The following is a 25,294-nucleotide window of genomic DNA, read 5'->3' on the forward strand; positions in this document are numbered from 1 at the left end:
AGATATCCCTGTGGCTGTATATAATGAGTAGCAATAAAGAGAACAGAGTGTTTTGCAGTTGGTTGTGCTTTTTTTAATAGCGTAGTAAAGAATCACTGCCCCTTAAAAAATTGGCTGAGCCACTCTAATAACGTAGGAAACCAAAGAACTTCCAAGTTTGTTCCCAAATTTATTATAAAGTTATTTTGTGAAAACAGAACGATCTTACTCGTCTCTTTCTTGCTGACTGTAAGGTGCAAGATTCTTCCATCTGGAAGGCATAATTTCTAAGGTAAATTTTTTCTGCCCCTTTTTCTTACCTACTTGTGTAGCAAATCAACCTGTTGCCTGTAGTCAGGCTTTTCCACCCTATTCTTTTCCTGCTTTCTACACTGTCAGTCAGCTATCTGTAACTGGCTGCCTGCCATAAGACACAACAGAACTTGTTGCACCTGAGGTCAAAAAGGAGGGACAGGGCAAAGGCAGCAGCTTGCTGTCCCTTCCCCGTGTTCCTTACAAGAACAGAAAGCCCTGCCACGTGGCATGCACAAAATTGGAGCAACAGGACAGCCCTGGGATAGACCCAAATCCAGCAGGCTTCTCTTTGTAAGCTAAAAAGACTTTCAATTAAAATGTTAAAAAAAAAAAAACCCAAAAAACCCAAAAAAAACCTGTTTAGGCACACAGCCTCTATAACACTGGCAGACCCAGCTCCTGGCCATCAAGTTATTTGGCAACATCTGCTGAAGCTCCTACAAATTCCTATAGAGGGCTTTTCAAGTTAACAGTTCCTTGCTTACTGTTCGTGTCCCAGTGTCCCTATCCAGAGTTAAAAATTCAAGAAAATAAAGCGCAAGAAAGAGGAAACTGAGGAATTAATTGTGCCAGACCAAAATCAATAAAAATACACAGCTCTAGCACACAGTTTCCTGGCTTCTATGCAGACATTCAAAGATAATGACTACCTGGGGAAAGGAAAAACATGATTAAAATTTAGCTACATCCTTTTTATGAGGTATTCCTGATTTATATTTTTTAAAAATCAAAGAATAACCTAGCTAAAACATGTGCAAAATGTCATAACATTATAGATCAAATGTTTCAGGAGCAAATCCAAAATAATCAGTTTGATGTTTTAAAGTAAACTGCATCTTCTGAGGCTGAGTTGTTATGAATTTATTTGGTGTCTGTAAAATGTCAGGCATGAGAGCTGAATGCGATATTTACATCATATTTTAATTATCAGGCATGGAAATTGCATTAAAATATATTTATGAGCATTTGGCCAGCTAAACAGGGATTAACAGAAAATTCACAATTTTTTATATGTTAAAAAAGAAAAGTCAAATCTGTTCTTTCTTTCTTTTTAATTAAACCTAAGCAGAGAAAATAGGGCAGACTTGGTCTTTAAAGCAGCTATCCAATTATCTGCTGATCTATATTGGTTAAAAATAGGTCAAAATCAATAGTCCCTTTTCAGGCCAAATTTTGAAACAAAAATCTTTCAAAGATTCACAAAATCGAGTTTGGACAACAAATACTACTGAATTATGAAAAAGGGGACTGGTGTTGCCAACACTTTGAAAAAGCCGATTGGGAGCGAGCTCTGCTATCCCCTGTTTCAGGATGTGGTTTGGGAGAAGGATGCTTGCTGTAACAAAAACCAGCCAATGTGAGGTATTGAAGCCTTTCCTGTATCTTTGTAGCAGGATGAATGCAAACCAACATAAACTAACTTTCTATGTGTATTTATTACACTTCTCTGTGTGCCTGATGACCTGCAAGGAGTCTGTTCCGCATCTGGGAGTGGGTGATTCGTTATATTCAAGAATCACAAAGGAGGGAAGAAAGGAAAATGAAACAACATATGGTTTTGACTGAATGGAAATGACTGCACCAAACTGTGAACTCTATTTTGCATTAAGGACAGGTAATAAAAATCATTTAGAAACATGTACATTTTTAGCCAGCTCTCTTTTATCGTGATATACCCCAAAAAGAGCCCCGTTTCAGGTGCTGCCTGCCGTCTCTTTGAAGGATGGTACTGACTCAGCTTCATGGAGCACAGGACTTTCAAATGAGAACATCAGTGCACTGGGTAGGTCCCCAGCTTGGAAACAGGTCAAGAGCAGTAACGCTTTTAAATTAGAGTTTGATGGAGGGGTGTGTTGTTTGCTATCACAACCTGTTCCCTAAACTGGCTGGAAAGACCATGCCCTGCCTGTTCTCTGACACACTGTGACCTTGCTGAAGAGGTCAGGAGGAGACTGATCTCGCCAATGCATATTTTAGGTTTTTCGAAAGATCTGCAAGTACAAATGTCTTTCCAATAGTACAGAAAGACTTGCTAAATAGTCCTGTTTAAAGATTGTTTTTCCTTACTGTGTTGCCCGAAAGGTTAAAATAGAAATACCCACAGGTATGTCTCTTTGGGGTAGTGTCTGTGCGGCCTTTGATTCAGGAAAAGCAACTAGATACCACACAGCCCTGGGGGGCTGAGAAGGGCATTGCAGCTCCTCCTCCCAGTACCCACTGCTCTCAGGGTCTGCTCATGGCAGACTTTTTACCACCACCTTCGGACAATGATGGGTCATTCTGCTACAGGGTTGTTTAATACATGAAAAAGATGAAGCGTACCATCAGAACTATTTCCCCAACTCAAAAATAGACTATAACCTGGCACAGGAATGAAATAACCTGGAATTTGCTCAATGCAAACCCATAGTGATTATACAGTATTTACACTGTATGTAGGAATCACAACTGTCCATTTTGCTATCAAGCAGATGGGAGCAAAAAGTACCTCACTGGAATACATTATGTAGTGCTTAAACAATGCTTTGTGAAAGGCTGTGCAAAGAAAACAAACATGTCTGTTCAGTAGTAAAGTGTTACAAAACAAAACTTAATAGAGCTGGCAGCTAGGAAGCAATTGCAGTGGGTCTGGGTAGTCTTAGTTATTAAACAGAGCTCGTTGCAGACAGTCCTTTGCAATCTGGGTAATTATAACGGGAGTGAACAGCTGTTGATATTCACCAATTTAAAATGTACGTGAACTTCTTTGAGGACTATGCTATGTAGATTTAGTAGATCCCATTTGAATTTAAAACTACACAGAGCTTTAAAAGGAAAACTTCCCCCTCTTTGTAAGGACGCCTGGAACTGTGACCTCCTTTTACTAGAATTTTGATTACAACATCATATGCTTCCAATGTACTCAAAAAACTAAGGTAAAACATGGACTATGGCAAAGACTGTACATCAACTTGTTCCCCACTGTCACTGTATTTTATGCCCCTTACTCCCTTTGCTCTGCCATACTTTCTGTATTCCTATAGATCTACATTTTACCACCCACATTTCAACTGTCTTTTAACAGAGCCAGAGCTGAACTGCAAACCTGACCTTTTTAGAAACATCTCTTCTCTCCTTCTATGCACGTAATTATTGCAGCATACAATTGTGGGGAATCCACAATGTGTTCTGTACTACGAAGGATAAGAATTACGACGATAATTACTTCTAAGTCCCAGTGATAAGAAATGACATGTCCTCCAGATCATATCTGAAAATGTTCTCTACAGTGGAAACTGTCTGGCATGCCAAGGAGGGTACAAGCAGATGAGCTCCAAGTATTTTGCATGGGGACTGTATGCACAATGTATTTGTGTATGCTGGAGAAAGATCAAGAGAAATGCGTTTCAGCGTCACTAGCAAATTAAGTCCATTTGGAACTGTGCCCCTTATAGACATTATCTGAATCAACTGCTCGCTCATTAAGTCCCTTTAATGTCACCTGCATGCTCAGAGCCTCCTGCAACTGCAACTGTCCCTAGATGGAGGATCCTCCATGTTCATACAGAAGGGTTACAAAGCCACAGAAGACCAAAACCAAAGCTCACAGCCAGCTCCCTCCCAATATTTCCATGGTTCAGCTAACTGAGACAGAAAAAATGAATAGAAAATACAGCAGTAACTGTGTCCACCAAGTAGCAAACTGAGATGGCAACCCATTTCACTGAACTGAAAGTCAACTCATAACACACCAAGAATGCTCATAAATTATCCTATCACTGAAACAGGTTTTCAGATGCTTTTTGTCTTCCATCAGTACAAACCCAGCTTGTCCTAGTAAGTTATATTAAATGCATATGTATCCCCTTCAAGCCACATTTTATGCTCTCCAAACATCTTTCTCTAAATTAGATCCTTTCATATTCCTTGAAAAGCTCAGTTCTTAATTAGGAAAGAGTTCTGATTTTCCATTTTCATTAATTCATTTGATTTCCAGATTCTGAAGCCAGAGCAATTGCAACTAAGTGAAAATTACTGAAAGGCAATAAGATACAATCACTTTCAGACAATGAGAAATTTAAGTAATAATGCAAGTTAACGTTAGACCTAAATGTCTTGGCTAAATGGAAACATTGACAATGCAACAATCTCCGGAGAACCAATGATATATGTTTTGCTTCTCTGAATGAACTCAGAAGGTTGGCTAGATTAATGCTTAAATCACTTAATTATTTGGCCTAAATAACTTAATTATTTGGCTTAAATCACTTAATTATTTGGCTTAAATCACTTGCTATTCTTCACTTTCAATCCTTCCTACTCCTCTCCAATCACATTGCTCCTCTGCACCAGGTCTGTGCCAAGATCTCTGACCTCAGACTTCATTCTCTCTAAACATCTTTTCATATTATGTGGCTCAGATTAAATCTTCTTCACTAATTTGTTATTGCAATCACAGATGTGCTTCTGGATTCAAGTTCCCTTTTGCATCACAAATGCTGGAATGCAAACCAGAAGCGAGGAGCTGGTATCTAATTTCCACTCTTTCAAACTGTAATTAGACTCTGATGAACTTTTGGAGATGATGAATGAGTTATACAAAGACAGCTAAAATATTAATATTTTTTAAACTAATGGAGGGGGTGAATTCACCCCAGTCTTGGGCTACTCAAGGTAACTTGACAAACTTTCCAAAGCTGTACTTCCAAGACACATGAATCATTTTTATATCCAGGAATGTGCCCTAAGAGAAAGAAGGATCTGAAGACTTCCTGGTAAAGCAAATGATATTGCAAACCTGTGGGCAGCATCTCACATTTTTCTACCTAATTTGAAAGAGACTTTACTTACAGATACTCCTTTGATACATATACATTTTTGTATAAAATAAATGACACTAAGTAGTGTGGAAAGCTCAGAAAACTTATCTAAAAAAGCAGCCCTAGAATAAAAACACATGTTGTATTCTGAATGATACCCAGAAATCTAAAGTATTAATGACCAGCATATTTCTTGCCATGAACGTAAAGAAAAAACACAGATGAAAAGGCCATTACCATTAAGATACATACAGAAAAACTGTAAACAAAATGTATCTATTAATTATAAAATAAATTTTAAAAGATATCTAACTAGATTACAGAAGGCCAATAAGAATCTAATTCCTCCTGTAGAGAATTTGCTTAAGTATTTCCAATTGCTAACTGAGCTTATAGAAATTCTTTTCTTATTACCCATAAGTTCAATAAAAATAAACTATAAGATTATATTTCTAGAATAAGTTCTCTCATGACATATTCGATAAATTTGAGTGTCTAAAAAATAGCCCCTGTATTGAGGCTATATAAATTGATATTGAAGTTCAGCAAAAATCTGCTTTACACTAAATCATCTAGAAATAGCGCACCCTTTCTCCACTGAAGGGCATGAGGTAAATAACTGAGGAGGAGGAGGTAAAAACAGATAATCAATTATTTCAGTTGGCTTCAGGGTTAGTGATGAAACTTTCAGCCCCTTAGAGGATAAAAAAAACCAAACCAAAAATCAATATAGCACAGTATTTTGAGATAAAAAAGAAAGAAACATCTCAAAGGCATTTGCAACATGTGATAAAAGTATAAAGAAAAGTCCGCTGTCACCTTCAGCTGCTCCACCACACATTGTAAATGAACAAAAATATTCCTGTTTCTGTGCTGAGCTGATCGCACAGAGTTAGAAAACAGAAAAATGAGAAGTCTACAGAAGGCTCATAAAATGTTTCAATTACCCAGCCTCAGTCTCATGGACCAATGCAGCAAAACAGAACAAGCAAGGATGCTGGAGTCAAATACCCATAGGGACTGTCAGAAAATAGCCTTGACAGTAGCTTTGAAATAATACAAGAAAGTAGCAATCACCCAGGCAGTAAAAAGATGAGGAGCAAGTAGAGTTATATGCTGCAAACTCTGTTTTAATTGTTCTTTACGTCAGTGGACCTCTTTCCAAGATCTGCCTGTGCAAAACCCAGGCTACCAGAGGATCTCATCATGAGAGAACACTGCTGATCTGCCTTTCTGGACAGCTTTCAGTTACCTTTACGCTAACACCATTCAAGCATTTACTTACAATGTTTCTCCCTGTTCTTGTCACTCCATTCTTTGTACTAAACCTGCTTTACTTTTCCCTGCCTTCCTCAATACCAGAAGACAGCATATTAGCACAGGTAAAGGAGAATAATAAGATTATCAGAGAGACATCTATTGTATGTGGTTTTGCCTGAGCTAAAACAGTAAAGCTCTGACAACACACTGATTTAAATGTTGGTGATAATCTCAAATTGAATGTTTCTTATTTGAGCTCCAAAGATATTCCACCACCCCCCCAAAATTTAAATCCAAAGGGGAACTGAAATAGAAATATTTCCCTCGAGATGGGCTATGATACACCAAGTATTTAGGTATTTGTGTGCTATATGCTGTTGAATTTCCATCAGCTATGGAGATTTATTGTCTTGTGACCGAAAATTCTCACTTCTAGACATAGAAAAGCCTTCCTTTTAGACCTAAGACTCCAAATCAACTACTCTTCGTATGAAAAAAATAAAGATAAAATGAAAACAGAAAAATTAAATTTTCCAGCTTAGCATTGGGAAGAGAGGAGTCAGTAACCACAAAAGAGATATAGGAGTACTAAGTGAAAAAAATCTGTTGAACACCTGAAAATTTCTAACAATAGGCCAACCACAGCATTATCTGCCCCTAACATGCCATGCTCTGCATCCTGTCTACTTCCTTGACGGCTACTGACACAAAACTGCAGAAGAGATACTGAAAGCATAAAAACCTCACAAGCTCTGGACTGAATATGTTTTCATTCAGTTGTTCCTTCAAAAAAAACCCTTCCAAACCCATCACCATGTCTCTGTTCACTGCTAATTAAAAATAGGACAGCTCTGCAATGCAGCGCATGTGATCTAAAAGGACTTTACAACCAAAACGTCCCAGAATGTGTTTTGAATTACTTCATGCTCATTGTAAACAGTTGAAATTGTCATCTCAGGATTTGGTCTACTTATAATGCACTGCAGTTAAATCCTCTTCTCCCTCCCCCCTTCCTGAAAATCTTTTGAAGCTTTGATGATTCTCAGAGTAACAGATGACACAGATACAAGCCTGCTGCTGCTACCAAACATTTTTTATGGTGTAATACTCCCAGAAAACCACTGAAGAAGGGTGAACTTTTGGTGAAGCTAGATTATTTCCATGTAACAAGTTCTCCATAAGCTCCAGAAAGATATACCAAAGAGAATACACCAGCTTTCAAAACGTCAGTCTCCCCGCGCAAGTTTTGTTTACAATGTTTTTGTAGAATCATAGAATCACTTGGCTAGAAAAAGGCCTTTGAGATCATCAAGTCCAAATTTATGTTTTATAGCATATACTTTGAAAAGAGCAAATAAAGAAGGTGCTGTTACAAAACCGGTAAACCTTTCATATGGACATCCTATTTTTTCACTACCTGTCTGAACATAATGGCTTATACATCTCTGTCTTGAACCTCCAAAATTCCTCAAAGAAAGGTTTTCCTCAGGCTGTCTACTACAGCTTTCTAAAATTATCTTTCATATTCATGAAAACCTCTACCACTGCTACAACCAAGCACCTGTGAGACAGATGTGCCCCATCTCCAACTTATAGATGAGCAACTACATCATGGAGAAGATAATTGATTTGTCTGTGATTACCTGGGAATTTTGCAGTACAACACAAAATTTAACAAGTTCTTCCAGAGCCTTAACTACTTCCTCCCTAAACCAAACCTCTTCAGGTTATAAATATACCAACCTCCCTGGCATCCTGATCCGCATCTGTGATTTCGGTGCCCATCCTTGAATTAACAATTAATTTTTAAACAACAAAAAAGACTCAACTTCTGCTAGGACACTTTCTCTTCTCCCAGCTGAAATAGGATTACAGTTAATGTTTTAGTTGCCTGTGTATTATTTGAAGTCTGGCTCTAAGTTGTGAAAAACTAATAATTAGACTATAAAGAAAAGTTCCACATCAACAAAATCTTCATCCTAGGCAAAAAATGCAGTTTTAGGCATTTTAAAACTCAGAAAAACCCAGGTCTTATTCTTTGAAATGTAGAGATGGCAAAAGTTTGTAAAGCAGGTTTTGATAAAGGAAAACAATGGTCTCTGCTTCACACCAAGTCATAGAAAATATGGCTTATGGGTCCTCAGAGGTTCCTGCCCCATGTCAGGGTCAACTATACCTCTCTCTGTTTCTCTGGCTTTCCAGAAAATAAAGTGCACTCAGAGAGATTTCAAAGCTTCCCTTCTTCACAATATGCATGCAAATACATCCTTTTCTCATTATCTTCATTACTGAGCTCTTACTTGCTGCCCTGTGAGGCCATTCTTCTTGTTCCTGCTAGACAGCGAACACATATAACAGTGACAGAGAAACTAATTACTCCCACTGTCTTTCCTGCAGCCTTTTACATATGGAAGATTTATCATGTCTCTGCCCAGCCTCTTCCTCTCAAGACTCATAGTCGCAGTTCTTTGGTTCTCCCAATGGTTTCAGACCTCCAACCATTCCCTGCACTCCTTCCTGTGTCTCCCCTGGTGACATCTCTCTCTCATCTATTTTAATGGCTGTTCTCCTTCTCAGTAATTATTGAGCAAGGATCTAGCATGAAACATGTACAGTCTCCAGGGCTGCAATTTCCTGTGAGATTCAATGCCTCAGTGGTCTGATCCACAGCCTCCCACCTGTAGTCATGAGTGCTCCAACCACTAGATTATTAATGAACAGGTCTGCACCCCACAGTTTCTCTTCAGCCATTTCACACTCTTCTCTTTTTTATTATTTTTTTTTTCCAGAAAGCACGAAGTACAACCTTTCCTTGAGTTATGCACCTAAACTACTGAATTATCACTCCTTTACAGACCTTTAAAAAAACCACCTTAACACAGCACTATCTTGCGTATTTAAATGAAATTAAACAACATGACTGTATGAAACTTTGCCTGTTAAAACATGACATATTGAACCAGGCTTCTGGTTTTTGTAGTCCTGAGTTATTTAAGTTAGCAGAATGCAAAGAGGAGAGCTTCTGGAAAGGTTCATTAGTGTCTCTATAAATAGCAGGTGTTTGCCAGATATGGATACTATGGTGTTGTATTGCAAAGTGCCAGCAAACGGATTTTGTTTAGAGCAGAACTTTGAAGCACTGGAGCAAGCCAGAGTCTTCTGGCAGGCTCAAAAATATATATCTTCTTGGGAAAGTTTAATCCAGGCTTATCAACGTATAAATAGAGAAGGGGTGTGCAGAGGTTCTCCCTACTGCGCTGATTCCCTGAGATGATGAGGAAGGAGCATTTTAGAGCCATATCACGAAGCTTAAACAAGAAGTCTTGCTCACCAGAAAACTGAAGAGTTTCAGAGAGAAACTCAGATAGACAACTCATCAAGGTGAACCAGAAAATAACATCTGAGGACTGAATAAATTGGTTACACTTAGACAAAGAACTAGGAAGAGCAAAGATGCCACATGTGTACTCATCCTCTGAGGGACTCCTGAGCAAACGGCTCAACTGCTTTAGCTGAGGGATGCCAAGTTATTCCCTCAGACAAAAATTATTTGCTTTTCCACAGAGGATCTGTTTTAAAGAAACATAAATTTCATCATACATTTGATAAAGAAGGTATGTCAATTGCTTCTCCAAAACAATTCGATCAAATTTTAGTTTGCAAATAAAAATTCACAGATAAGAATACCTTGCATGTACAAACTTTACCTTAGGCTAAGTATGTAGGACAAGTTATTTCCTTTCCTTATATTAAGGCTGTGACGGTGACATTGCAACAACAGACAAGATACAGCTCCCTAAAATTGAAGCAGCAAATTTATACATTTTGAGAGATGCAGAGGAATGATTTTGTAGGATAGGTAAAGACAGCAGCAAATTGCCATATGAATTTATTTTATACTGAATAAATTTCTCACTAGCACGCAGTAGACTGTCAGGTGCCAGACAGCACACCAAAAGATCAGGTCATTAGAGTAATAATTTCACTACTACTCTTGAGGAACTTCTGAAACTCTCAGTGCTATGACAAGAAATGTACACTTATAATATAGAAATACAGAATGCAAACGTGTAAAGTAGTACAGTGGCTGCTGATTTGGCTTGATTGTGATGGCTAATATAAGAATTCACATTCAGCTTAAGTAATATACCTTGGTGAGATACAGCTTTGTATTTTACCAGCGGTACATTGACTCATCTTTCACTAAGAAAGATAAAGATTCTGCTGGAAAAATAAATCAACATTGCCATTAACAACTCCAAGCAGAGACTGGACTCTTCATCTAAATTGTCCGGTAACAAAGGCTGTGAAGAACCTTTTTATATTTCTGTGAAAAAAAAAAAATCTCCTTTTTTTATTAGAATTATAGAAAATACTGTTCAGCTCTAATACGCAATAACAGGGGAGCCCCACAAGTCATATTTCGTATACATCATCCAAAATGCCTGTAGCAGCTGATCCTGCTGCAATTTTTAATCTCTCTAACAACGACACAGATAATATCCACACTTTCAGTCACTGAATACTGGTTTTATTTCTTTTACCATATGTGTGGGGTTTTTTTTCACTGCCAAGTCCTAAAATTAGAACAACTCTATCTACATGTATGAGGTTCATGACATTGGCAAGAATGTTACAAGGACACACCGATAAGCTCTCTGCTTCTAAATGCAATTCCTTCCTAATAACATGTCCTAGCAAAGCAGAAACATTGACAGGAATTTCACTCAGTGGTATATATCTTCCCTCTCAACTACTTTTTTATGATTTGATTTCAACACACAATCTTGCCATAACCTTATTCAACCATTTTTTCCTCACATATTGTTGAAAAAAAACCAAATTGTGATTTAAGAGCTGTATCCTGAGGGAACATTGGAAACAGAGTATCTGTATGTATGTACAGACGTAGATGACCTAGATAGCGATACAGATATTGATATACGTACTATGTCCATATAGGTACAGATATACCTGTATATCATTAATCATTAATGCAGTGGGGAGACCTCAGGAATTTCTTTGAAAGAAACAAGCTCAAACCTAGCTGTCATTCTCTCCATCTCACACAGAGATTTGGAGAAATTGCTAAATACTTATTTTGTGAAGGCTGAAAATAGAGTTGATGTCAATTGTACACAGAGGTTTCTTTTTTAATTAGTTAGCAAAAGAGGTATGGAAGTGTGTTAAAACTAATTATTTCAATTGTAAAAATAAATATATAGTTGATGACTAAATTGCATATTTGAGAGTAGTAAAAACGTACACGTAAAAGAAAAATACATAATACACTAAAATACAATTACTCAAAATGTTCCTTAAAATAAAGTGGTTTTACATCAATAATTATCTCCTTGAAAGAAATGTGATCATGCTAAATTTGGACTAATTTATATGGATAACCATATCCTATAAAAATCTCTATTTATGTTCTTTATAGTACTTACAAGCTGCTCTCCAATTGCCTCCAAGGTTGTAACAGTGAAAATCCCTGTACACAGCATTGCACACACTCCTCCTCTTTAATTCTTTGAGAGCTAAAATCTTGAAAATATTTGTTCCCTTGTTCTGACAACACATGTGATTTATCCACACATGCAAGACATCCCTCTTTCCTCTAGAACAGCAAATTCTTGCTCCCTAAAAGCTGTAGAGCAATAGTACAGATAAAAATAAGATTTTTAATCTGAAAAGGTCATTACCAAATTCAAATTGATGTCCCAAGGCTTGGATTACACTTTGTTCCTATTTTATAGATGGAAAAGGACAAGACAATAAAAGGGGAGCTGTGAGACTGTACACAGAAAACAATTTAGGCTTCCATCTTAAAACATAAGAAACACCATAAAACCAATCAAAACTCAAAGAACTGTTTCTATCCATATCTTAAATTTGCCCTCTGTGACACGCTGTGTTCCCAGGCTCTTGACACTTGCTTTCCATAGAGTAGCAGTTTCCTTTCCTCTCTCCCTCCTATGGGGATCCTGGGAATCAAGCGCTTTGGTCTGGAGGGTTCCCACAGATCACAGTTTAAACCAGCCCAGCCCTATTCTCTTTTTTACTTTATAATCAACATACCATGGCAGTAAGCAAATCTGGACTAAACTTGCAAGGAAAAAAGGTCAATAGTTTGAAATATTGTTTAGTTACTATTGAAGCTTCAGAAATACTGAAGTAATAAATAGAAACTCAATAAAGTATGAAACATAGTACATTATGCTTAAATATGGGATTTTAAATTGATTTTAATTTTTTTTTCTGCAGGGTATACTTTTGGGGTTTTTTTTTCTTGTTTTTTACCTACATCACTCACTTATTCACAGTAATTTACATGCCTTAACGTATCTCATATCAATAGCCACTTCACTAACAGACACAGCATCTCTTGGAAATAAAAGGTTAAAATTCACTATGCCCTCTAACTATAACAGAAATACCTTTGCAAGCTAATGACTGTAACAGGCTGGTCTGTTCCTGAATAAACATTCTATGGATTTCCTGAGGTGTTGGTTTGTTTTGGGCTTTTTTCCCCATCTTTTTAATTGAGGGAAAAGAATTTGGAGGGCACAGCCAGCTTAGATGCTGCTTCACTCAAAAATATGTAAATGTTGTCTTTCCGTACACTTTTTAAACAGAAAAAAATACATTTACACAGCTTCTGGATATTCATTTTATAGAAAAAAAAAATCTTTAAAGCTTATCCAACTCATCTCCTTCTGCCAGTTTTCCTTGCCAACTCTTTCTTAGTAATGCCAGTAAATGCCAAAAAAGTCTGGTTTAAACAATGTTTCTGTCTGTTGAAACCAAAAGAAAGGCAGTTTATGTTGGAGATACTCAATTTAGGGATCCCACTTTCCCTTGTGTTGCTGAAAATGCACCCTGACCATGTCAGTGTAGGCAGAAGGGAGTGTGCAATATCAAAATGGTAATATACTAGAAGTTTCTTTGAGGACAAAATTACATAGTTCCTCTTATTGGGTTTTCCCATAACAGATTCATTTCCAGAAACTCCCCCCTCCTTTGAAAAAGGCAGATTCAGTATCTGCCAAGGAAACGGTCCTTTTTGGGGCAGGGATACAATGGCTGTTTAGATTAACACATCGAAAAACTTTGTCTCATTGTCACTTGCCAGGAGTTGAAGCAGACCTCCTTCAGCAGCGTTTCTTCTTCAGTACAAGATGTACTTACTGTGAAAACATCTAGGGAAAGATGATGGAATGGGTGAAACTAAAATAAATAATGTCATCTGAGAGACACCAGTGTAGGATTTCATACAATATTGCTGCCCGAAGGAGCCTGCCATCTCCAACACTCACATAAATGAAGTTTGCCGGAAAATAGCATTCACCAACGTGTAAAAATTAGGTGTTTCAATTAAGATCCGATCCTCCCCTAGCTAGGCAGCAGCTTGGGCTAAAGAAGTTTGCTCCTGTGCCTGCTTAAGTGGCCTCAGGTAACAACTACAATTCTCCTGAATATTAAAACAATCTATAGGCTTCACTTTAAACACACGATGTAAAATGCTGCCATCACAGAAGGTGGCAAATCAGGCCAGACAGTGATGACTGGCTGGGAAGATTTTGATGGGTTCAGCCCCCAAAAGGTCATTTTTGTGCAGGAGTGCTGAAACGCTCCTCAAAGGTCGCAGTCAGTGAAGAGAGAAGCAAACAAGGAGATGAAGCCTGCCAAGAAACCATGCAGTAGCTCCTGGTGGAGGGAGATGGCCAGAAGAGGAAGAGGGAACAAGTTCATTCAGAAGAAGCAAAATAAAGTTGATCCTAAGGCAGAAGACACAGTAAGGGCAAAGGAATGAAGGCAGGACTTAAGAACACTTCATTTCCTGAGAATGATTCAAATTTCAGAGCAAACGATATAGTAGCGTCCTGGGACTTGGAGCAGAGGATGAAAAGGCAATGACAAAGCCATCTAAACAGAGCTTAATGCATTTTGGTTTGCTGAGGAGCAACAAGAGGTGATGGCACCTCTCGTTGGATTTAGTGGCCCTGTCAAAGCGACCCTGTGTGTCTAACTGCTGCATCAAGGTGAGCAAACATGGACTTCAGGGCAAATAATATCACTAGCAGATTTATCATTACATTTACCAGGAACATCACACCCACATCCTTGCAGGATGGGGATGAGATCAAGTCCAGTAAAAAGTCTGCAGAGTCTGGCAACACCCTCACCATACACACATATCGTACAAATGGAAATGCATCGCACAAATTAACACCAAATGCATTTTGTCTGCAGTCTCACTAAGCTCCATCACTCCACCACGTCTACAATGTCATAAATTGCAATCGTTTTGTTAAATTAAGCTTTAAAAGCACGATTGTACTTTAAAACTGTGTCCTTGAGGAAAGACAATGCACAAAAGAGGCGCACAATTTCCTCAAGACAGAAACTGAACACAAATTTTCTGCTACAATATCAAAATGATACAGATAATTTTTACTTCATCTGCACAAGCTTTTCAGAAACAATTGGCAGATTTTTTTGGCAGACATTTTATTTCTAGAAAAATAGCAGCACTTTGAAATTCTTTTATTGTCAAGATATTATTACTGAATTTTAAAAAGGCTTATTATCAACCCTAATTATTTTTCTTATCATGCTTAAACTGCATATAACCTCTATGATTTCTCATTAAAATTCTGACAAATGAGAAATATTCCTATAGAAGGGGTAAATCTACTGGGTTTTGAGTGAAAAACATTGAAACAGAGTTGTAATTGAACAACAAAGGCATCAGGCCTGTTAACGGCCCTCAGTGGATCAGCCTGCTAAGTTTATCTCTTCATCTTGAAAATATACGCTGAAAACAACTCAATTTACCATGGCTTCCTGAGAAAAGGGTCTTCATCAAAGCATATGTCAGTAGCTCCTAGTTTCCATGGTCTTCCCCTGCTCAGAGGACTTTAGTTGTTCTGCTGTTACCTGCCAGCCCTCACACAACCACCCCTGTGTGCTGCAAGAATTGCATTGTGTTCAGTTTGACTCAAGACAATCATAGTCAGAATTAAGAACAAGGGATTTTCTCCTTTTGCCTGTAAAAAAAAAAAGATCACACGTTCATAGCTGGAAAGCAAACTATTATTTTAATCCAACACTGAAATTCATACCTTACGCTCGCAAGATCTGTTGCAAGAGACATGAAATAGCCAAGTATAAGCTAAATTAATTCAATATGAAAATGCCTCAGTACAAGCACTTTACAAACCCAGCAAAATGCCACATAATTGCAAGAACTTAGTTTTCAATTTAAATACCACGTTAAAGGGTTTCTAGCATTAACTGGATCATTGAGATCAAAACAGTTTTTCCATTTTATTACGGAAAGTATGATGTGTTTGTTTGATTTTTTTTTTTTTTTTCAAATACCAGTCTGAAAACTCATGCTGAAGAACACTGCCTCAGCCCCATCACCTTACAGAGGAACATACGAATGGATTGCTCTAGCTCCAATCTGAGACACTACCTCATAGCTTGTGGCCCACAGGCAGCAAATGCAACAAAGCACTTGTGCAGAATCCCATTGTTGATGCTCGCTGGCAGTGGGAGGCCGGGTGGTACGAGGAGACAGAGCTCACCCAAGACTATTATATCGCTGGCAATCTTTACTGGCCAAGTATGACAAAATTCCTCCCAACAGCTCAGCATGATACAAGCTCATGAAAGGGACTTTCTCCCTGTTGAGGGCTCCAAGATGCTAAGGCGGGGGGGCTGTCTGGTGGATGGTTAATATAAAACTCTACATTTTCTGTTTATTGAAATAGCGATCTCTCTCAATAATATCTGCTATTTATATTGTGCATGAACTATCCCACAAAACTTTACAAACTTAACACGCTGTATCACTTAAGCTAAAAATGAAATGGACGGTTTTCTGGGATGAATCCCAATTGCTTAACACTTCCCAGTATGCCCAAGCGTTTCAGGCAGGAAATGAACACTAGTATATCTAGTTGAAACTAGGGCACTGATTCAGAGCAGACAGAGAAAAGAATTTCCCCTACTCAATTACCAACACAAAGATTTTATTGGTGGTCCCAACTCCAGGAATTTCTGAAGCCTGTAGCAGCTACATAAGATCCAACAAGTCTCCAGAATCAGGATACACCTACTGACATTTCTAAAAAATATCGTAAATTAAATTATCGGATTGATCAATTGGTTGAACATGGGTACAGGGCTGGCTGAGAAGCAGCAAACATGTTTTCCTCCGTGAGGATCTGCTCATGCACAAGATAAGGTGAGAGGGATGGCTTTAAGCTGCTTTTGCTCACCCAGTGAAGCAATCCAGCCCTACTAGCACAGACACAGAAATTCAGCCAAGTACCAGAGGAGGTGACATACAGAGTCTCTTGTCCTAATAGCTTCCATGTGAAAATTATGCTACTTCTGAATTAAACAAATGCAGAAGAGTTGTTAAATAATAGAGCATATTTCAACTAATTAGCCCTGAGAGTGGCCCTACGAGGCAGGGGTATAGGTATAATAAAAAGTAAAAGAAATACAATAGATTGTTTACTAGGCTATTAAATTAATGACTACTAGGTTACCAATTAAAGGCTCAAGGAACAGATCTCCCAGAGAATTTTATCAGGGATTAGTGTAGTTTCTCACATCGCTGAGGCTGTCCGTGCCAAGCTGCATTCCCAGCTGATGACACAGCCTGAGCAGCATGCACAGTGCTGCCTCTTACGCTCGATACTCACAAGTCATAAAAATATGGAGAGGACTATAAATTCTGTTTATGCCGCTCTCTCTTAAGATATGTAAAACAGCTATGTAAGAGAGCTATGAAAGCTGTCCTCTCAGTCTTCAAAGGCTTGTTTAAGCAGCACTGTATTACTCTCCTTAATACAATTGTCTGGAAGACTAAACTTTGGTAATTATTTCAAATGAAAAAGAACAGCAGGAGGCTCTGTTGAAAGGAATATAAACAATTATCACTTGCACAAAGGCTATGCCAGTTATGAAATAAACTTGAATGGGTTTGCTCTTGAAAACACTGAGCACTAAATTAATTATCTGACATAGCAGGCCTTTCAGCTATACTCCATGCATCAAACTCCATGTTAGAGTCACGCGAGAACACCAAGAGGTGTAGCAAAAAGGGCAAATATGATCTAGCACAGAGATCTTATTAAATTGGGGGCTTCCTAATGGATGTAACAATAAATTTCATAACAATACTGAAACTGGTGTGCACACCACAACTCCAGATGATAGACTAGACTATGATAGTCTATGCCTGTTCTGCCAGTTTACAAGAGAAATGTAGAAATGCAAGAGCATAAAGATAGGATCACATGGTTAAGGCTTATCCCTGCTTGGCAGCTTCAAACATGTTCTTGAATCTCCAGTACTATTCCTGTAACTTTTAAACAAAGTTACTTCGTGTTCCTTACAATGATTTTTTGTTTCAATAGCAAAAATCTCTATTGCAGTAGGTGCTGAATTAGGTCCTTACAGTAAAGTCATGAAAAAAATGCAAAAAGGTGAAAAGAATCAGTGTGACACCTGATACATCTGATAAATCTAGAGAATGGTAAAGATGACTAACGACTGTCAGAGCACAATGCTTTTATGACTAGTGGAGAATTTCACATTGAGATTCAAGTAATCAGCGTCCAGAATGACATACAGCGAATCAAGATTCTGATGTTTGTTTATGAACGCAATCCACAATGCAATACTTCATGAATGAGGCAAAAGAAATGCAAAAGCCACTTCTTTGCAGGCTCAATGAGGTGCAATGCATGCTAAGCAGTAAAAAACTGTAATCTTCTGCCACTTTACATCCAGAATCTTTTGAGCTGTGACAAGCGTACACTTAAAAATGAGAAGAAATGTAGTCTAAATATATATTTATAGCTGGCCTTCATCTTTATCTTTGAACATAAACTCTAGCAAAGAAATGCAAAGTATACTATAACACAGGGAAAGGGAAAGGGAAAAGTACTTCTTTGAGATTTCTGTTTGCAAACCTGATGTATAATAGCCCAGACAAAGGAAGGAAACTGATTGTACATTAGCTCAGAATCCGGCCTTGAAAGCTTAAGCTTAGTGAAGCAGTTTTAATGTTCTCTGAATACATCCTCCCCTCCCCCAAGGGGAAACTGATTTCTAACTTATTTGGATTTAAACGTCATCAGTGTCGGAGTCACGGCTATTCTTCAACAGTAAACTCTCTGCAGGTCTTCCTGTCCTCTCTGCCCACCATGAGCATCTCTCTTTCCTTTGCTTGTCTCTAACCCCAACAGCGACAGATCTGAATCCTGCAAGATGGGGGAGAAGTTGCTTTTCCAATACACTTTTTATATATTGAGGTCAGTACTTTAAATGAGTCAGGTGAGATTCGTGATGATTGAAGTAGATTAAAGGTCTACTCATTTGGCAGGTATATTGCATGCATCTACTTTCTCATTGTTAATTATTTTTAAGAAGCTACACAGCAAAATTTGCTCATACATCACCCACTTTTAATATTAAAAACTAAATTCTCTGCATAATTTGAAAGGAATCTTGACTATCAACTTGCAAATTCAAATCAACCTAAAGCACATCAAGGCTTTCCAGCTTCTCAATATATTTCTTCAGAAACCATGCTTAGCTCCATGCTGCCTCCAACACCTGCCTAGGTTCAGCTACATTAAAATTTGTCTTAGTACTAATGACAATTGTAGCCTGACTGGAGCGTACACGTATGTATGGAGAGTTAATATTGGACTCAGATGGATACAGAGTTCAAAATTATAGAAGTATGTGCATAAGTATCAAAAGGTGCAAAGCATCACCCAGGAAGGAGAGTTGCACCCAACTTGTATGTATGCTTTTAGAAAGCTCAAGAGGATTTTTAAACCACTTGATTAGCCACATGATTATATTTGAGTCTTTGCAGGTGCCAGCAATGGCATTATAGATCCCGCACAGCCAAGACAAGAGAAAAAACCCCACAACTGAGTGACAGATGCTGCAACCTAAGGACTCTGCATTTACTCACTTAATTGACTGCATCATATACGCACAAAATCATAGAATCATAGAATCATAGAATAACCAGGTTGGAAGAGACACACCGGATCATCAAGTCCAACCATTCCTATCAAACACTAAACCATGCCCCTCAGCGCCTCGTCCACCCCGTCCCTTAAACACCTCCAGGGAAGGTGAATCAACCCCCTCCCTGGGCAGCCTGTTCCAGTGCCCAATGACCCTTTCTGTGAAGAATTTTTTCTTAATGTTCAGCCTAAATCTCCCCTGGAGGAGCTTGAGGCCATTCCCTCTTGTCCTGTCCCCTGTCACTTGGGAGAAGAGCTCAGCTCCCTCCTCTCTACAACCTCCTTTCAGGTAGTTGTAGAGAGCAATGAGGTCTCCCCTCAGCCTCCTCTTCTCCAGGCTAAACACCCCCAGCTCTCTCAGCCGCTCCTCATAAGGCCTGTTCTCCAGCCCCCTCACCAGCTTTGTTGCTCTTCTCTGGACTCGCTCCAGAGCCTCAACATCCTTCTTGTGGTGAGGGGCCCAGAATTGAACACAGGATTCAAGGAGCGGTCTCACCAGTGACGAGTACAGAGGGAGAATAACCTCCCTGGACCTGCTGGTCACACTGTTTCTGATACAGGCCAAGATGCCATTGGCCTTCTTGGCCACCTGGGCCACTGCTGGCTCATGTCCAGTCGGCTGTCAACCAACACCCCCAGGTCCCTCTCCTCCAGGCAGCTTTCTAGACAGACTTCTCCTAGTCTGTAGCACTGCATAGGGTTGTTGTGCCCCAAGTGCAGGACCCGGCCTTTGGCCTTGTTAAACCTCATGCCATTGGACTCAGCCCAGCGGTCCAGCCTGTTCAGATCCCTTTGCAGAGCCTCCCTACCCTCCAGCAGATCAACACTACCACCCAGCTTAGTGTCATCCGTAAACTTGCTAAGGGTGCATTCATAAAATGCTTTCAATTTCCCAGAAACTTAATGCATTTTAAGGTCTGGACTAAACCCCAGATACAAAGCCAAATTCATTAATGAGCATGTCACTTTGGGAGAATGACTGTCAGCTCAGGGCAATGCCAATACTAGGTTCCCCCCCAGCATTACAACTATTTCATGCCTGTCCTGGATGGTCCCTGGCAGGCAGTGTTTCCCCACACTTATGACCTTTTAAGCACAGAAATGGTGCCAAGAAACCCTTAATGTCGATATGAAATGCTTCCTGCCTACTGCTTGTCTCTCCAAGAGAAGGCACATGCCTCAGGCTCTGGTCTAACACAACCGATATTACCTTGACCTACAGCTCCTGTGACTCAGGGATCTGGCACACATTAACCAACGTGTGTCCCTAACAGGGTGTGAGGATAAAAGCTGAAGCCAAACAGATGGTCATCTAAAAAATCTTCCCTAAAGTGTTCTGTGTACTAAAACATCACTTACCCAACTCTCATCAAGCCCAGCTCGATTTGCAAGTCCCAAGCCAAGTTTGAAGAAAAATATTCAGTTGGAAACATGCAGGGAAAGAGTCTTTTTCCTGCACTTGAATAATATAAAAATGAAACAATTTTGTTCAAACCTTAGAAAAATTTAAGAAAAATAGAACCCAACATTCTTGGGCTTAAATCAAGCACTGGGGGAAAAATATGACAGAGAATGCAGAGTGATGAAGAAATGAAAAAGACAAGTGGAAGGAGAACTGAAGCTATAACGTATAATGACCTATCAACACATTCTAAAATGCACACAAAATTTCACCAAAGACAGAAATCACATCTGCACTGAATATGGGCAGCTATTGTTTGAAAGCACAGAGCAACATTGCACAACACTTCAGGGTCCTGAATTTGCTGTCACACACCCACGGTTACCCATCAGTAGTCCTGACTAGCAACAGCTGGATACTCAAAATAGTAGCCACTAATTTTAGCAGCATGTTCAGGATTAGCAATGGAATATTATATCCAGTTAATAAAAGAATTTAACTGGGAAACACTAAAATATTCCAACTGAAAATGATCTAAATTTTCTGAAGTCAGCTGTTTATGAGGTGCGGCTGAGGAAGCTGGAATTGTTTAGCCTGGAGAAGAGAAGGCTGAGGGGTGACCTTATTACTCTCTACAAATACCTGAAAGTAGGTTGTTGCAAGGTGGGTGCTGGTCTCTTCTTGCAGGTAAAAGTCATAGGATGAGAGGAAATGGCCTCAAGTTGCACCAGGGGAGGTTTGGATATCAGGAAAAATTTCTTTACTGAAAGAGTGGTGAAGCAAAGGAACAGGCTGCCTGGGGAAGTGATGGAGTCACCATTCTTGGAGGTGTTGAAAAAACATGTAGATGTGGAGTTTGGGATATACTTTAGTAGGCATGTTGCTATTGTGTTGATGGTTGGGCTTGATCTTAGAGGTCTTTTCCAACCTTAACGCTAATCCTGTGATTCTATAAAAGATGCCAGGAGAAATGTTAACAACAACTAAATAGATGAAGAGCATCATATACAGTTGCAAAAACAGACGTGCATTTCCAGAGTAACTTCTCTTAAGTATACATATTTTAATTTTTAAATCTGCTTCACTATATCAAGTGTTTGCATCAGCATATGCATCTTTCTTAAACAAGAAAGAAGCAATAGCATTTCTGAAATAATACTACCACAATGAGATCCTGGTCTTGGTCTGTTATAACTTCAACTTGGGGTGGGGAGGGAGAAAATTGATCTGCCCAGCAAATGATAGGTTCTGTCTAGAAACAAACACTACATTTATAGTTAGGGAAACCCAAATTCTTTAAATATAATCTGATTACATGTCTGATTTAAAACTGGATTTTTCCTACCATTAATTTGAACTGTCATTCTTAGGAAGTACCGAAAAAGTACACCCTAACTGTATTAAAGTAAAACCAGGTTATAGGTAAGTAACTGTTTTATTGTTTTTCTTCTTGGTAAATGTAATTTTATTCCTGCTGGTGAGCAGGTCTGCGTGCTTGTGTGATTAGCCAGTGTGACTAGCTTCAGCTTTTTTGCTTCTGCTCTGCACAGTGTACTATATAGGCAGTCCTCAATGAGAGTCATTAGCTTAGTAATAACTCCTGACAGATTCTGAATGAGATATTCCAACAGATATTGCAGTGACTCTTGGGGTAAATAAAAGGATGGTTTTATCTTCAAGATAGGAAGGCAAGAGTACACTGCACTAAATGACTAGCATGGTTTCTCAGGGACTAATTGTTAAGCACGAGTATTTACAATCAAAGGATTGGAGAATGGGACTATCATTGCAAGGCAATTATCTATACACAAATAACATTAATACTTTGGCATTTTTATAACCACTACATTATTTATTTTACTACATATTCTATTGCAATGCCATTCCCCTGGTTACAAGCACACAGTATTTCATACTTTTTTTTCTACTACACATAAAATTACAATAAAGCTGGGGAACAGTTTGAAATTAGTTGAAAGACAATAGGTCCTATTTAACCAGCAAATACAACAGTATTTAACTTTTGTGCTATTGATCAGTATCTATGGGATAAACTACTACTCTTCTCCTCTACCAGTTCAGTGCTGTTGTTCTTCCCACAGCCGGATCTGCACTTTTGTGTATTTAATTTATAACAGTTTCCATGGAAAAGAAGTATTCAAAGAAAAAAAGTGCTGATGCAGCACGTGGATCTTTCTACCAAACCACAAATCTTTTCTAATGTTCATCTTAAAGTGAAAGCAATTCTGGGAAACAAATTAATGATATAAATCACATTATCATTACTTACATAAATATACTCTGTTTTAACTCTTTCAGAAAGCTACAGTGATCAGCTAAAAGAACTCTACAAAGAGAATGTCTGTTTCTAATTAAATAATCTAAAAATAGAGTTGCACATACATCTAGGACCAAGCCATCTGTGCTATCTCGCAACGATAAGCCATTATACACCCACACTGATATCCCTTTCATCTCTGTAGATATTCAAAACTAGGACTGGCCCTTCTTTCCCATTTGGGAAGGGAAAAAGAAAAAGGAAGTAAAGTTTTAATTCAGACAAGATTTTTTGAAAGTCAGAGCCCTTGTATTGAAATCCCTTTTCACACCTACTTCTGTTAATGACAACCATGATTCAAAATCACGTCCTACAAAAGGTGGCAATAGTCAAGTAGAATTTCACCATAAAACACTTTCACAATGCATTAAAGGAAGATGTTTCTAATGGGCTGTCTGAGCTATTTGCGTTGTGCATGTGTGATTTTTTTACCTTTTTCCTCTCCTTCCTTTTTTTAAAAAAAACCAATAAATGAACTTTCTTTTTCTCCTCATTCTGAAAGTTAAAATAACAATATAAAAAGTAAGCTGGAACAAAACTGGACCTGAGTTAAAAAGGCTGGATAAAAAACTCCCATGGCATCTTTGGTGATAATAAAAAACAACCTGTCTTCATACTTCAAGCAGGAGAACAAGGAGACAAAAAAAAAGGAGCTTTCTCCTAAAAACAGCCACCCGTATTATCAGCTAATGTCCGAGGGGAAAAAAGAAGGAAAGCTTATCAGCCTGTCAAGAGCGGGAACAATCTCTGCTTAGTCAGAGCCACTGACAGATTATCCCCTTGTTAGGCTGAGGGAAAGCAGAACGTGAAGGCAGACTCATCCCAGATTCCCAACGCAATATATGGGATGGCACTGGGAGCCACGTCCCATGATGGGCTCCAGGCAATGCCTCACACTGCAGTCAATGAAGCAACATTATTTATATATTTCTTTAAAGACTGTATTTAGTAAAACAAATGTGGGGGTTTTGTATTTGGTCCCCAGTTTTGCTGTTGTATGATACAATCTCAAGCAATGGATGTTAACCTTTTTAAATATACACTTTCATGTTAAGCTTCTGTTTCCACCATCAGAAATAAGAATGACTCTCTACAATAAAAGAGTATTAATTTCAACCAAAGGCCTTATTAATTTTTATAAAATGAGTTTTAGACAGCAGAATCTCTACAAAAACACAAAAAATACACTTATGACCGACATAATGGAAAAAGCGCATTTACTTTCCTCTAAAGCTTCCCAATTATTACACATCTTATGATAAAATAGTAGGCAAAATGAAGACTAACCTTTGAATAAATGTCATCTACTGGTCTCCACTGTTCTCCATTCAAAAGGAAAGGAACTGTTATCTCATAATCTTTTGACTGGTCCTTTGGCATCTGCTGTCTCGAGGACTCCAACTTGCTGTCCACATTCTTGCCTAGGGACAGGGAGAAGCACTTCATCTTAGTTTGGAACAGCATCTGACTCATGAACCCTGTTATTTAAGAGACCTGGCAGCATATTTCAAAAGGCACTAATTCAGGAAAATAATTAAACATTAAAACACTGTGGGGTCATACTGTCAGTGTCAAAACCTACACAAATCTACAAGAGAGCTGGGGTTTTGGGACAGAAGTGCTGAGGTTATTTCCACTGCTGATTAGATGGTGCATTTCTGTAGCAGCAGAAGACGAATACTGCACAGAAGAAGTAGATACCCAGGTACAAAGATAAAGAGTTGGGATGCAAGACTTAAATAAAAGAATCTGGAGAGGTATTGGAACCACAATTTGAAGCGTTACATTAATAGTAATGCAAGAGTTTTCATTATTTTTTTTTCTACTGAAGATGTTAGCAAGGGGGAATGCAGTCTTTGCAGGGTCAACTTTAAGATGGAAAGCAACCTGCAGGGATTTGTAAGAGAGAAGATTTTATCAAGACTATTTTTCCATAATTAAGGAAAGAAATTAGGCTTGATCATTCCACTCCCCGATCTCTTCTCACCATCCCTCTTCCCAAATAGTCACACTGGATCAGATCCAAATCAGTGGTGGCAGGAGGGGGGACAGTGGCACAGGCTCCCTAAGGGCAGACAGTGATCCCAGATTTCCCCTATGCCCTTCCCATTTCTGCTGATCCTCCCGCTTT

At 38.6% G+C, this 25,294-nt stretch overlaps 1 protein-coding gene across 1 annotated transcript in view; it reads right to left on the reverse strand.

Moving 5' to 3' along the window:
• Positions 1 to 25,294, reverse strand: part of ADAM12 (ADAM metallopeptidase domain 12) — a 183,633-nt gene that overhangs the window by 143,274 nt on the left and 15,065 nt on the right. The window contains exon 2 of the mRNA XM_069864168.1: positions 24,451 to 24,584. Within this exon, the coding sequence (XP_069720269.1) occupies positions 24,451 to 24,584 (134 nt within the window). The remainder of the gene's footprint in view (positions 1 to 24,450; positions 24,585 to 25,294) is intronic.

The sequence above is a fragment of the Phaenicophaeus curvirostris genome, chromosome 9 (assembly GCF_032191515.1).
Source record: "Phaenicophaeus curvirostris isolate KB17595 chromosome 9, BPBGC_Pcur_1.0, whole genome shotgun sequence".
In the NCBI taxonomy this organism is placed as follows: Eukaryota; Metazoa; Chordata; class Aves; order Cuculiformes; family Cuculidae; genus Phaenicophaeus; species Phaenicophaeus curvirostris.